The sequence below is a fragment of the Temnothorax nylanderi genome, unplaced genomic scaffold, assembly GCF_030848795.1.
Source record: "Temnothorax nylanderi isolate EJ_2023f unplaced genomic scaffold, tnyl_v1.0 TNYL_tig0610_pilon, whole genome shotgun sequence".
Classification (NCBI taxonomy): Eukaryota; Metazoa; Arthropoda; class Insecta; order Hymenoptera; family Formicidae; genus Temnothorax; species Temnothorax nylanderi.
Genome location: NW_027249672.1, coordinates 84,976 through 100,541, shown reverse-complemented (window position 1 = coordinate 100,541; position 15,566 = coordinate 84,976). Strand labels below are relative to the sequence as shown.

The following is a 15,566-nucleotide window of genomic DNA, read 5'->3' as shown; positions in this document are numbered from 1 at the left end:
GATACCAGAGTTTCTGCACAAACGGAAAACGCTCGCGTGACACGCGACATTTCGCGGCTGTGTACGATTAGGGTGAATCGAATCACAGAACAAACACATCGTAACATGTGTATAATATAAATATAAAATAATGCGACGAATTAAACGTGTTGAAAAAAAAGAGCACAGCTAATTAACTTTTTCTTATCTTGGAAAATTCATTGCATTATTCCACTCCAAAGATCCCATTTACATTCACATTCATACTAACGTTTTATACTAACATTTCTTCTTTGCGTCTCTATAATTATCGCGATCTGAAAATCTCGGGTACTCGCAATTCGTCGCGTCGCGTACAAAATCCACGGTGCGGTCTCGCTTCGCGTATACTTGGCGCGAGACACTACCGTGTCTCTTGATCTATCGGAAATCTATTGGATTTTTTCGGAATTGGATTTATTCGGTGTTCTCGGTGCATTAAAACACGGAAAACGAAGTATTATAGTAGAATAATTAGCAGCAGAAAGCGGTTTACCGTTATTAAAATGGGGAAAATTGTGATTCATAGGCATCTTCAATAAGCATAATATCGATCTTGAAAGAACGTCTATTTATAATCAATTATGATTTATATCAGAATTAAGGCTAGTATTATTTAGATATATTTTTTCCTTCTAATTCTTTGATTCTAATTCACCCTAAGCTCAATTCTAAGCATATACGGCGCATATCATGACACATTATGTTCGCGCATACCTTTGGCATATATGGTAAGAGTTCTCTCAAAGTTGTTGTATAAAAGTGCTCCTTCTGATGCACGTCCTTCATCTTACTGACATCGAGAAATTGCAGAGCGTGCACAAACGGGTCTTGAAAGAACTTGATCATAGTTAAAACTTGCGCGGTCGGCCTCTGCTTCGGGTCCTTGTGCAAGAGTCGCGTCACAGCTTCCCGAAGTGGTATCGGTATCAGCGGCAAAATAACGGCGACTTGATCGTCAAGCTGGTAAAAAAAGCGACAATCTTTTCAGCGTTGCGCTTTTTTACTTTTCGATCAGACATTCAATTTCGACGGAATTGTGATCCAAGTTCTATACACAGCGATGCAAAAGGGAGTTGTAACTTGAGAAAGTGCGACTGAAAGGGTCGGAGTTTATTTTCCAAGATCAGAGGGATGATAAATCGAAGAGAGATTCCGTGTCTCTCGAGAGTTGTGTTTTTAAAGATCATTCGTGATTTCTTTGCGCGTTTCCAACGGAACCGTCTCATCCGCGTCTCGCGGCCGGATTAACTTACGGTCTCGAGTTGCTTGAAATAATCCGAGCAGCTGTGATTCGCCTGTATCAGCGGCCGGCCCTGATTATAAATCGCGCATATCGTCATGCCTAGGCTGTACATGTCGCTGGAGAAGCTCGCAAGTTTTTTCTGCTGCATCTCTGGCGCTGCAACATGTTGCGCGGCCGCGTTACAAACAAATCCCTCGTTGACGGGGCGAGAGAAGGATCATCAACAATGCAAATAGAAAATTGTTTCGCACGGCCACGTGCGGAAAGCTATTCCAGGTAATTTTCGTAGAGTTCGATACGGTTCAATTGAAACCGCGAGATGCAAAGCAGCCGTCCGTTTTATCGCTATAGTTGGGAGTTAATAAAGTTTTTCGCATAAACGCGATCCCGTTGACGCTACCGAATTTATTTTTTTCTTGTGAGCAAGTCTATTTTTTTTACACATAGAACTCGGTTGGCAAGCTAACCATTTTACGTTCGATCGGAGTTGATCAAGTGTTTTCGATTATAAAAAAGAATTCGTGTTACGTTGTTGTGACAATTGTATAATTAGATTTCTATTTTTGTTGCGTGTCTAGTGTTAAATACGAGGTTGTTTTATTCAATACGAGGATCGCAACGGAAAAACGCGGAAGGATAAACAAATTGTCGGGTTAAATATTAAATACAGGTTTGCATCTCGCGATTGTGCGGAGATTGATTTCTTTATCTCTATCTCTAAAGAGAATCTCTATTTATATAAAGATGTACTATAACACAAGATTTTCGTTTATTATAGAGAAGCTATTTTTATTTATAGGACCGAGATTTATTACTCTTCTGGTAAGGGATCAAGAACATGTGTGTGTATGTGTGTTTAACCATGTTAATTGCTAACGAAAGATGATTTTACTATCAAAATTGTATGGCCTCGTAAAACACACAGCGTTACTGGAAGCAGCTTTCCCAGCGTGGGCGTGTGCTAACGACGGACTTTTGCGGTGTCTCACCTATGTAATCGAGATTCGGCTGAGTCATTTTCGGCACGTGCTTCGTCCATGAGTGCACGGTTATCGGTATCTCCTTAGCACCCTCTAACAAGCGAAACACATTCTGACTAAAACCGCAGCGTAAAAGCATCGCGCATCTGTCTTTCTTAGCCTTCGATATCACGTTTAGCCGATACCTTTAATCGATTTATATTTATATTTACATTTACATTTTATAATATATTAGTATACAGTCGCAATATACATCGAAATAATTTCAATTTTAATTTAATGATTCTTATATGCTTCGAATTTGCTAATATAGTTTTGTCATTGTATATTTATTTATCGACGAATCGCTTCGTCGTACTTAGCTTTGGGCTATTCGATGGGAAACGTAATATAATATATATCTACTTTAGTTGATGAAAAATGGCTAATACTAACTAAAAATGGATAAACTTCGATTACTGTCCCTATCTTTAGGACGAGGGATGATGAGATTAGACTCACCGATAAACTCGAACCCCGACAACTTCCACGTGCCCCTTTTTGTGATAATAATGCTCGTCGGGCAAACGTTTCTATGGAGAACTTTACAGTTGCCATGAAGAAATAATAGGGCTTCGGTGATCTGCAAGGAGTAATAAAGGATTCGTAATGTTAACTGGAGCAATTATTCGGACCGCATCTCTGCATTTTCATGCCAATATTATTTTTAGCAACGTCTCATACAGTTTCGATGTTATGCCTCGCAACTTTAATAATTTTGATCTTTTTGTAACGCTCCGAATAATTTCTGTTTAATTTGCGTAATAGATGAACAAATAGATTTGCTTAAGATTTAATAGATTTGGATATTACTTTTCGCGAAAATCATAATTGCGAATTCGAGTCATAAAAATTGCATTGCGGAACGCGATCGCTGTTACTTGACGCGGCGGCGCAAGTCTGGCTCGTGGTTTGAGAGGGTTGACAGCATTAAGCATTCTATTACGCCCCTCGTAATACATTCTATTATGTGAGCTATATCGAAGAGCAGCACCGCTATGATGGAGTTGATTTCGCGTGGTTACAACCAGAAACTCGTTTTTGAAAAAATTCACTTTGGCCACCCTTTCTCCTCTCCTCTCCTCTTCTCTCTTCTCTCTTCTCTCTTCTCTCTCTCTCTCTCTCTCTCTCTCTCTCTCTCTCTCTCTCTCTCTCTCTCTCTTTCTCCATTCCTCATTGCTGCACGCATGCGCTCGGATTCGACTTAATTTTCCGCAACGCGACCCTGTTATCGCGTCTACGCTACGATTCCGTGCATACGCACAATGTCACGGTCGTACATGCGTACTCGTGTATCGAAATTTCCTCTCCTCTATTTGCCACTACTCCCTATATCTAATTTCGTGCTGTAAAGTCACTCTGCATTAGTCGCAAGCAGTACTACTTCCGGTCGCAAATAGCAATTGTAAGGTTTTGATCAAATCCAAAATTTGCATCTCTGCCATCACCTTCATGAACGCGTTCGCGTCTAGAAATTCATCTTTATTCCATTTTAAATCATTTATTATTAAAATAAAATTTTCCAACTTACGAACGAGCAAGCCAAATAGACAACGGAGCTCGATGCGATGACAACGGACCTCGACGCTCATATTGCCTGTCACAAATCGCAAAGACTAAATTTTGGATTTGATTAAACCTTGTGATTGCTATTTGCGACTACGTTACGACCGGAAGTAATACTGCTTGCGAAGAAAGCAATACCTACTACTTGCTTGTACTACTGGCAGTTCTACTTGCTTAGGATATGATGTGATAACGACATTTTTACAACAATTATTTTTTTGATTGGCTGTGACTTACGACTGCAATGTAAAAGCTCAAGTTGCAAGCCTCTTGCGACTTGCGACAATATGGATTACTACTAATGTAGAACGACCTTAACATCCGCGTTGTATCGTAACAACGTAATATAACACAAGGGGATAGTTTTTATCGAAACCTTCGATCGTGCGTCTATTGAATATTATATCAGAGGAAGAGAAGACAGAGAAGGAAGAGAGAGAGAGAGAGAGAGGAGAGAGAGAGAGAGAGAGAGAGAGAGAGAGAGAGAGAGAGAGAGAGAGAGTGAGTGCGTGCGTGTGTGTGTGTGTGTGTGTGTGTGTGTGTGTGTGTGTGTGTGTGTGTGTGTGTGGTGTGTGTGCGTGCATGTGTGTGTGTGTGTGTCAGTGTTGGGCAAAATTTATACCGAATAACGAATAAAAAATAACGAATAAAATAAATTTATTCGTTATTCGTGAATAACGAATAATTTGATTATTTATTATTCGAACAAGACGAATCACGAATAATTGATTCGTAATTCATAATTTTTAATCGAAAATGTAATGAATAAAAAAATAATCGATTACGAAGAATGATGCACTAATGGAAATTTGAAGTTTACTTTACTCGTGAACGTAAAGTTATAATTTATTAATTAATATTTTTAATATTAAATAAATTAAAACAAAGAAATAAAATAAATTTACAATCAATAAAATAAAAATAAAAATTTATTTTAATAAAAACTGATTGTGTCATTAGTTTTAATTAATAAAATAAAAAACAAAATAAAAACCAATTTTATTTATAAATAGAAAAAGAGAAATATAATGAAAAAAGTACATAATCAACTTTAGATTCTTAAAAGTGTAAATTTCAGAATGTTAGTTGGTTTATAAAAAATCACTCAAGTTTATAATTTTATTTTGTAGGTTGTTTAATACAATCAAATCTCATCGATTATATCAGACAGTATGTTTGAAAAACGTGTGCTTCTTTAAATGAAACAAAAGCTTTTTTAAATGAAAATGTATCAAATAAAAATAAATTTTGATAAGAATTACTTTTAAGTAATTTTTTATAAACCAACTAATAACATTCTGAAATCTACATTTTTGGGAACTAAAGTTGATCATGTACTTTTTTCATTACATTTCTCTTTCTCTATTTATAAATACAATTGGGTTTTATTTTGTTTTTTTATTTTATTAATTAAAACTAATGACACAGGTTTTAAGTAAAATAATTTTTTATTTTTATTTTACTAAAAACCTGTGTCATTAGTTTTAATTAATAAAATAAAAAACAAAATAAAAACCAATTTTATTTTGATTGTAAATTTATTTAATTTCTTGTTTTAATTTATTTAACACTAACTTGATACCCATGCTTTGCTACTGTAACACACATTTTATCTCTTTTTATCTCCTTAGGGGTCGAATTTCTAAAAATCCTTTCTTATGGGTGCTTACGTGGAAGAAATGTACTCCCCGAATTTTATGTTTCTATAGGTTTTTAGGGGTTCTAGGTTTGGGCTGGACGTTGATAAGTCAATCAGTCAGTCAGTCAGTCAGTCAGTCAGTCAGTCAGGACATTTGTTTTTATACAATATATATAGATTAAAAATACTAATTAATAAATTATAACTTTACGTTCACGAAATATTACCATTTGTTAACAAAATTTTTTATACATATATTTTATTTTATTTTCGAATAAAAAATAACGAACAAACATGTTTTATTGGGAATATAACGAATAATTTTAATAATAAATAATTCAATCAACGAATAAAAAGTAATGAATAAAAAATTATTCGTTATTTGTAATCGAATAAAAATTTATTCAATTAATGTACAACACTGGTATGTGTGTGTGTGTGTTGCTGCGCGCGCGCGCGCTCGCTCGCGTGTCTCTCTCTCTCTCTCTCTCTCTGTGTGTGTGTGTGTGTGTGTGTGTGTGTGTGTGTGTGTGTGTATGTGTGAAAAAGTACTAGCAATATTATAACAACGTGAGTATAAGCGTTTAAAAACACACCACTCTGTAACTTTTCCCCGTGGTTTTGTTTTACGCGACTTAACTCATGCTAATGGACGAATCCTATTATCGGTGCCCCTGGATTTGGAGCTGCAAAGTGTGTCTACGAGAGTAGACAAACAAGGGAAGTGAGACTTTCAAAAATTGGTTTATCGGAGTATACGTTACAAAGAAGAAAGTAACAATTGTATTTATCCAATTTTAATACTTAATTTATGATTTTTATGGAGATGAATTTAAATTCCATGGATCATAGAGATAAAAATTATAAAACATTTTCAAATATATATAAATATATAAGTAAAGGCTCACAAGATTGAAAATCAATTGTTAAAATAAGAGCATTGAGCCGGAACTAGGTGTTAATGTTCAAGAATACAATATAATTAAGAAATTAATAAATTACAAACGTTTCGGTCACGTATAGGACCATCTTCAGTGTTACATAAAGAAATATTAACTAATACATAACGCTAACGGTTAAAACTAAAATTCACGCTATCGTTTGTTGTTTCGGAGTACGTCATACTGTAAAATGAATTTAGTATAATTAGATGAGTGTGTGATTAACGCTATTAGAAAATTATATACATACATCAAGTCGTAAGTCAGGAGAAATTGTTGAGTCTAAATTGTCGGTATGTGTTCTCTAGCGATGTCATGGCAAATTACTCGGCGGACGAGAGAACGCAACAACATATATAGACAAGATAATAGGAAAGGAAGGGGGAAAGGAAAAGGTGGGAAGGAAGTGAGAAGGGACTTAGGGAGGGAACAAATTAAGGACAGGAAGATAACTCTCCAAAAGAGATTCTGTGTCATTTTGTTTATTTAACGGGGATGACTGCCGTTTAATATGTATTATTTCGGAAATTAATCTCTTTCGGAGCGATGGCTCAACGTCCAAGATCCCAACCTTGTCCCAATCGAACTCGTGGTCAGTCTGCAACCTGTGACACGAAATAACCGAGGGGGAACCAGACTTTTTGTTAATGTCTGATCTGTGCTCTCTAACTCTGGTCTTCAATTGTCTTTTACTTTGGCCAACATAAGTTGCCTCACAGTCTCTACATGGAATTTTGTATACAATATTGCTATGGGCTAGCTTGTCAAGATTATCTTTGCCCGTTTTAATAAACTTTTTTAAGGGGTGTGCAACTGTATAAACAATTTCTGCGTCTTTGACAAATCTTTTAAATTTATCAGACGCAGATTTTACATAAGAAACAGTGAAGAATTTTCTGTTGTTGGAAGAAAACTCCCCCTTTTTATTAATACAAAATTGTGTAATTCTATTTTTAATAGTAGAGAATATGAAAGACAAAGGATAGCCATTTTCCAAGAGCATCTGAATAATCATATTGAAGTTCTTTAGGTGAAATTGCGGATGTGAAATCGTTAAGATCTTGTCGACTAAACCATAAATAACACCCCGTTTATGGGAGATTGGATGGTGTGAGTGGAAGTTTAAATATCTCCCCGAGAAGGTAGGCTTATGGTACCAATTAATCATTTTCAAATATTTTAAAATATTTTCACCTGTAGAAGCCCGTACTTGACCTCCAACTCGTGCAGCTCGTACTCTTTGACGAGGGTCGACCGGTGGTGGCTGGTGGTCGGCGGGTGGTTCTGTTTGCCCATCAGCCCCGAGGATTGCGCCGCGAGCGCGTTTGCCAATTGTTCCTTGTACGCCAAGACGTTTGCCAGGCTTGCGAGGACTGGCTCCGACGCGAAGGCCAAGGTGTCCGCACACTCCTCCACTTTATACGCCTACATCGCCGGTCAAATATATCGCGTATCGATCTACGGAGTGGCTCGCGAAAACGCTCGAACGGCAATATATGTTTATCGACTGAAAGAGCTCGAGTGAATTCGCGTGCCGCGAATACCTTGCGTATGCACGTACCTGAAGAAGCTTCGGATGCGAGTACCGCTCCATCTGAGCAGCGCCCGCGCGCAGGATATCCGTGACCGTTTCCCGGCGTTTCGGTTTGTGCAGCTTCTCCACGGACCGTTTGTCGAACAGAAAAATCGAGACCTCCTGCAACCGAGCCAAACACTTGCACTCTTCCTCTATCCACTGTCGTCGAGCTCTATGAATCGCGAGTTTAGAAAATTCAAACGCGAAAATCTCTCAATTTTCTCTCGGCCAAGTATATATTAGATTCGAGATCGAACGAATCATTCTCGCACTTGAATCTTTCAGAACCCAAACTTCCGAATCCGAATTAATTCAAATCTAATCTGCGATTTGATCCACTTCTCTTTCTATTTCTTTATCCGGATATTATTAGAGTCGCATCGTTAAAAAAATAGGAAACTATAATAAATCACGGTTAAAGGTATCGACGTTGATAGGAATCGGTCGTTAGCGATAACTAATCCGTTTATTGATATCGCTATATCGTTTAAGAAACCCTAAGAAAAAGGAAATAAAAAAAATAAAAGGGGCAAAAGGGAGTTCTCCCGCGACTAATTTACCATCCCATCCTTTTTCCGATAGCCGTCGTATATGCGCCAGACGTTCTCTGGTCCGGCCGTAGCGGACTGCTTTCCGATTTCATATGTGTTACGTATCGAATCGGGAAGCAAGTCGCACGGCGCCGTGCTGCTGCCTCTGGACTTCGCGAACATGATGATGGCCAGCCAGCCGAAGGCCCTTCAATGAATCAGCGTTGACCTCGCCCGTTTATTATCTGCCAAACCGAAATCACGTCGGCCACGTTATTCTATATCGTTTTAGGGAAAGAGGAGTTATGCGAGGGAGAATGGCGAAATATAAGTGTAATATCGGGAAAATTATTTCTATATTCGTTCGTGACAATGGAATACGCTGCGATGTGAGGTTCGTTTTCCCGTACCTGTGTGACACGCGAAAATCGGATTTGTCCAAATTACATCGATTTTAAACATCACTTTTATCGCTGCCATTGTTAAGCAAAAATTTTTGTAAATTCGCGCGACCGTACGAAAAATAGACGAATCGAGAGGAATTCGCTCCGCGAAATTGCTCCGATCATCGCAAGAGCAGAAATTTAAATCGTTAAATTTTATTTTCCTTCCTCTCCATCCCTGTATCTATTCATATTGTTCTCTGACAAGATAATGGCGATAATTAAAATAAATTTTATTAAGAATTGAGGGATTACAGAGATTGGTCGGCAAATTTCAAGAAATGGAGAGAGAGAGAGAGAGAGAGAGAGAGAGAGAGAGAGAGAGAGAGAGAGAGAGAGAGAGAGAGAGAGAGAGAGAGAGAGAGAGAGAGAGAGAGAGAGAGAGAGAGAGAGAGAGAGAAATTTATACTGCACAATTATATTATAGCAAATTTTTGCAATTTTTAAATTGTTCGATTTAATTTTACATATCTTTAATTTTACATATATTTCCATTCTTATAAATAAGCAGAATGAAACAAATATGTTGAATACGTTCTTAGTATTAGTGTATAATTTATTAGTAATACAAAGGCAGATAGGCCTTTGTAAATAATCCCTGAATTTCAATACGGACTGTTTGATTTTATAAAATTGAAGTTCTGTAATATGCTTTAATAAACTTATTTTTGATACAGTATAAATAACACTTTTATTCGTGTTTTATTTCATAAAAACACAAATTTTTTTATTTTATTTTATTTTATTTTATTTTTTAAAAGATGCTCTATATGTCTATGTGATCTACAATTGGTCTTTTTTCTTTGTAAAGATTTAATTTAAAATTCTCGTGCTTCATGATTAATTGAATTTTATCTCCGTGCTTTTATGTCGTACGAAATGTCCAAATCATGAAACTCTTTGAATCGGAGATTGAGTCTATCTGAGGCATTGCTATCATCAGCAACTTTTTGATTATCGACATTGGAAGTTGAAATTAAGCGGAAATGAGGTTTTGTTACTGATTTGCTGATCTGCGGCATAATTTGGAAACTCGCTTTTTCATCCCAGTACGTTAAGGGGATCCTGCAGTGACAGGCGAACTTCCTCGATGTCGATAATGTCAACCTTTCTAATTTTGTTTTCCTTATATTTGTCTTTGTCTAACGAAATGACATCTGTCCTTGTTCGATTGCTCGCCATCTCTCGCAAGATCCGGCAACTACTGTTGCTGCTCTTCTTGTCATTCTGCATCCGTATTTGCATTACTAAAATAAACTTCCGATGGATCTTTTTTTGTACGCATTGAATCTTACTTCTACTTGCACGATATTATTCCTATATGTTTTCCCAAGGGAGGATGATAAACATTATGTATGTATAAACTGCAGAATTTTTGTTTTAAGCAAATATTGTCGTCAGGTGACAGCTGTATATGCCCAAATAAGTAATATTTTTAATTTTTTGGTGTTTTTGATAAAATCGCGTTTGTTACCTTAGATTTTTGTGTGGACTTTAATTCTGTAAAAGATTTTTGCAATTCTATAAAGCCAATTAAAAGATCCATCTAAAAACGATAATGTCGGTAAATCATACGACTGCAGGATCCCCTTAAGTAATCCTGTAAATATTGAACCTCTCTCTCTCTCTCTCTCTCTCTCTCTCGATATCGATATCGATTCGCTATAAAATATAAAAACTGACTGTTTACAGTCGCCGTTTTCAACCATGGGTTAAACATTCACGAGGAGAGCTTGTGAAAAACGGAGCAAATAATATTTTTATGAAGGAGAAAATCTTTGAATGTTTCGTTTAAAATTTGCGGATGTGTTGTGACTAGAAGGAACGAAATCGTGTTCCTAAATCCTATATATGTGTATGTAAAATGAGATCCCTTACATACATGTGTATACATAATCGAAATCCCTTTAAGGGGTTCCTATAGTGGCAGTAGTTACCGACATTTCTTTATTAGAAGAAATCTTTGAATTGGCTTTACAGAATTGCAAAACTCTTTTACAGAATTAAAGTACGCACAAAAATCTAGTGCAGGACACACGATTTCATATCAAAAACGAAAAAAAAATTAAAAATTTACTGCTGTCACCTGACGACAATATTTGCTTAAACAAAAATACTTCAGTTTATATATACAAAATAATACCCAATTGCACTAGGGACAACATGTAGGAACAATATCGTGCAAATAAAACTAAGATTCAAAGCCTAGAAAAAAAGATTTTTTTCTAATAAAGTTTTATTAAGCAGAGGCACATGCAGGTTGATAGGATAAGCAGTATTGTGTGTAGCGAGAGATGGTGCAGCAATCGGACAAGGACAGATATATCGTATAGATATCTCGTTAGACAAGGACAGATATAGGCCAGTAACATAGAAAATTAATTTAAACGGAATTAGAAATGTTAACATTATCGACATCGAGGAAGTTCGGCCTTCGCTACAGGATCCCCTTGGGGATCCTAAAGCCGTCTGTAATACCGGTTTTTTTCTTAACGCATATCTTTTTATTGGCTTTATGGATTTAAAAATTCTTCTCCAAAGTTAAAGTACGCATCAAAATCTAGGTCATGGTGGTCGAATTTATATCGAAAACGAAAAAAAATTAATATTTTTTGTTAATTTTTGGTATACTTGACGACAATATTTGCTTTGTACAAAAATTTCACAATAAATATCCACAAAATTAGACCTAGGCATGACCTAGGGACAACATGTAAGAACAATATCGTGCAATTCGAACTAAGAATAAAAGCCTACAAAAAAAGATTAATTGTAATGAATGCAATATAACCTATAACCTTGTCTATCCTTGTCTATTATCATTGTCTATACCTACAAGGACATATATAGAACTTAGTCGGTAATACAGACGGCTTTAGGATCCCCTTAAAGGGGCAATTAAATACAAAAGAATGAGAGATAGGGAGAGGGAGAAAGAGGGAGAGAGGGAGATGGAGGGAGGAGAGAGAGAGAGAGAGAGAGAGAGAGAGAGAGAGAGAGAGAGAGGGAGAAAGAGGGATAGAGGGAGATGGAGGGGAGGAGAGAGAGAGAGAGAGAGAGAGAGAGAGAGAGAGAGAGAGAGAGAGGAGAGAGAGAGAGAGAGAGAGAGAGAGAGAGAGAGAGAGAGAGAGAGAGAGAGAGAGAGAGAGAGAGAGAGAGAGAGAGAGAGAGAGAGAGAGAGAGAGAGAGAGAGAGAGAGAGAGAGAGAGAGAGAGAGAGAGAGAGAGAGAGAGAGAGAGAGAGAGAGAGAGAGAGAGAGAGAGAGAGAGAGAGAGAGAGAGAGAGAGAGAGAGAGAACCTCTCTCAATTCGTATCATATGTATTTGTATCACAACATTTCAATGAGCGACCATTTACAAACGAATTCTTTTAAACCCTAGAAATCAGATTATTTTGTTTTTCTCTGTAAATACTTTGGCATTTGAAATGTACCAATCTTCATGAGGGAAGATATCGTTTTTTCGCACTTCCATAGCCAGATACAGTAGAGATCGTTTTTGCGTATTCTCAATACAAAAATATGAACTTACTGAAAGACTCTGAAATTTTTTCCGGATGCTCGGCGAGCACAATAGCGAGCGACTGACGCGAATCGTTGTTAATTATTCAGCTGGTTCGTTAGAAAACGTAACTAGTTGCGCGAGTGCACATTTATTGTTAGCTACACGATCTTTACACACGTATACTTTACACAAATATGCCTTTATTTGTTAAAAGATTAACAATATAAAGATAGTGATTAACAATAAAGATAATATCTGCCTTTGTAATAGCGTATAAAGGTCGCGATTAGAAAGAGAAAGAGAGAAAGAGCGAGATAGGACACAAGAAACAGTCAAATAATGGAAGTTAAACAAGGGCGAAAGGGGTATTTCTCATCTCTCTTGCTTCTTTCTTGAAGGACTTCCCGTGCAGGAAATATGATTTCTGATAGGCGCTTTTTTGAACTGCGTTTGTTTATTTCGTGCTAACTGTTCCTCCCGTTGTGAGGTAGAGACGTTCCTTTCTCGCCCACGTTCTCCCGTAAAATTAATATCGCTCCATGAAATCTTAATCGCCATAAGTTCTCGTTGAATTGACGTTAACGGGCGTTATCCGCTCCAGTAAATCGATATTAGCGCGCGACCTGTTAGCGTTAGAAGCGTACGCGCGAGCGCAACCCTCTAATAGCATCCCCGATTTTCGGCTTAATGTCCCGCGGCGATGTTATCTCGCCGGATTTCTTGGTAAATTTCCAACCAATCTTGCTCCTATTTTCGTCCATAATTTTTTTTTCTCGCGCGCCGCCTTCGTTGCGTCTCCTTCGTCGTTCGTTCATGTAACGCGTCTTTTCGTGCAAATACGATTGGAAAATCATCACAGTAGCGCAGGAAGGAATACTCGGGAAGGTGCGTCTTGGTGGAGACGCAGTTATCGCGACTACGCGCCCCGTGAAATTGTGAACGAGGCCATATTCTTCGCGCGGGATACAGGCGTCGCCGAGAACGAAGAATGCGATTCCGTGAGGTAGAATGAGATTCTTGCGAGGAGGTAGCAATAAACAGCACACGCAATTCACGCGTGCATCACATGAACATACGGAACGCGTTACGGAGACGTGGGAGAACGAACGAAAGGTAATATAGACCGTGTGGGCGGATAGATGAACAGGGAGCGCGGAGAGTGCGTGACTCACCTGTTGCCGAACGATATCGGGAAACGCGCGATAGCACCACCACCGCACATAGACTCTCTCTCTCTGTGCCGAAAAGAGGAAGAGGAAGTAAAAAGAAGAGACACTGCGGCGGCGGTGATATCGGCAGCTGCGGCTGCGGCTGCGGCTACGGCTGCTGTTGCGGCTGCAGCTGCGGCTGCGGCGGCGGCGGTGGCGGCAGCGGCAGCAGCGGCGGCGGCGGCGGCGGCGGCGGCGGCGGCTGTGAAAAAGAGAGCAATAATCGCGCGGGTATTCGTACGAGTGGAGCGGAATGAAGCGGATAGTGATAGGCGCGTGGCGCGCGCGCGATGCACAGCAATACGGATAGAGCTCTCGCGCGGGTAGCACGCGCCCGAGGGTTGCGTGTATGTGGGTGCGTACGTGTATGTGTGCGCGGTCGTACGGCCGCCGTGCCGTGACGGATGCGCCGATGGTGTATCGCGACGATGGACTGGAGCAACTGTAGGAGAAGAGGATCCTGTTATCCTGTAAACAGGTCCCTTCTCCCCGCTCCAGCGGCGGTGGCGTATCACCGTCGTCGTCAACGTCGACGTCGACGTCGCCGTCGACGGCGGCGGCGGCGGCGAAGGACACGCGCGTGCGCGCTCGCCCTCTGCCTCCTGACTCTCCGCCGGCGCCTGGCAGGTCCTCGCCCGGCTCCGGGCTCAGGGTGTAGGCCTCTGCGTTGCCTGGAAATTATAGGTCTGGGTTGCAGGGTAGGTAGGTTGGTAGGTTTGTAGGTAGGTACTAGGTAGGTAGATAGGTAGATAGGTAGGTAGGTAGGTAGGTAGGTAGGTAGGTGCTTGATATACGCGGAGGATGTACATGGGCGAGAGAGACGAGGAGGATGGGGATTAATGGAAGATATGGGGGTTTTTCCTTCTCGGCTCGGCTCGGCACGGTATACGAAGCGGCCGAAAAAACCTGCCCTGTATTAATATTTTCGACCGTCTCTGTTCCTCTGGCAATGACTGGGATGTCACGAAGCAACGAGCGATTGTTCGTTGAGCGCCTGGTTGACCTACTAGCTGAATAGCCATTGAGCTCTTCGTTTTCGGCGTCATGTTGCGAGATCGTAACCTTCCGTAAGCTCCTTTATGTGATTTACGAAACATCTTAATCGTTTCGAATCTCTCGGTCTCATTATTGCTCCAGCAGTGTTCGTCACTGTCGAATAGATAACTTTAAAACGCAGTTAAAAGAAAAGGAGCAATAATACAAAAATATATATTAAATAATATAATTCAGAATAGCATTTTTTTTAATTTTGTAGAATCTTCTTAGGATAGAATAAGAATATTTTATAGCATAAAATTTATATTTGGAGTTTCGTGCAACCGAAGCTTTCACGGACGAATAATTCGAAGACTGGAGACGCAGAAATATCGCAAGTCTGGGACTTGCAGGTCTCAAAAACGGATTCTGCGGATTGCTTTCGTCTCACCTCGTTTTCGCGTTGAACTCCTCAGATTTTGTCGCGTATAGATACTGACGTCACGCGCTTTTATCAGAAATAAGTCACGGTCGTATCTAACTCCAGCATTGTGGCAAGTTTGTTGCGAGTCAACGAACCAATCGATAGACCGATCTAATTTAGTCGTGATCATGCTATTGTGTCGCTGTGTCTATTGTACGTCCGGCCCGATCAGATCTCTTCTATCAATCCGCTTTCTCTGACGATTGTTAGCGTGTAAATTTATATCTCGATGAGATTTAACTCGTTTAATGAGATTTTGTTCGTTTTAATTATAATATAATTGGGCGTAGTTACGCAGAGAGGAATCACAAGTAGAAAATGTAATTTTATAAATACAGACATTTTGGAAGAACATCAGAAATAAAAATTGAAAATAATTATTTTCCGATAGGTTTTGTTACTTTTATTGAGCATAATA

At 39.0% G+C, this 15,566-nt stretch overlaps 1 protein-coding gene across 1 annotated transcript; it reads right to left on the bottom strand.

The window, feature by feature from the left end:
• Positions 1–172: 172 nt before the first annotated feature.
• Positions 173–14,319, bottom strand: LOC139784314 (SCY1-like protein 2). Its single transcript, XM_071723474.1, has 9 exons — positions 14,053–14,319; positions 13,654–13,891; positions 8,566–8,780; positions 7,991–8,125; positions 7,624–7,854; positions 2,746–2,866; positions 2,254–2,337; positions 1,275–1,420; positions 173–981 (listed from the first exon to the last, which is right to left on the bottom strand). The coding sequence occupies exons 3-9, from the start codon at positions 8,716–8,718 to the stop codon at positions 673–675; spliced, it is 1,179 nt and encodes a 392-aa protein (XP_071579575.1). The 5' UTR covers positions 8,719–8,780; positions 13,654–13,891; positions 14,053–14,319; the 3' UTR covers positions 173–672.
• Between the last annotated feature and the right edge of the window lie 1,247 nt (positions 14,320–15,566).

What these genes read in the sequence shown, in the direction of transcription:
- LOC139784314 (XM_071723474.1), bottom strand. Translation starts at nt 8,718, where the DNA reads ATGTTCGCGAAGTCCAGAGGCAGCAGCACGGCGCCGTGCGACTTGCTT. An exon ending in TCAAGTACGGGCTTCTACAG is followed by an intron (nt 2,867 to 7,623) that starts GTGAAAATATTT and finishes TACTCCTTGCAG; the next exon opens with ATCACCGAAGCCCTATTATT. An exon ending in ATTTCAAGCAACTCGAGACC is followed by an intron (nt 982 to 1,274) that starts GTAAGTTAATCC and finishes TTTTTTTACCAG; the next exon opens with CTTGACGATCAAGTCGCCGT.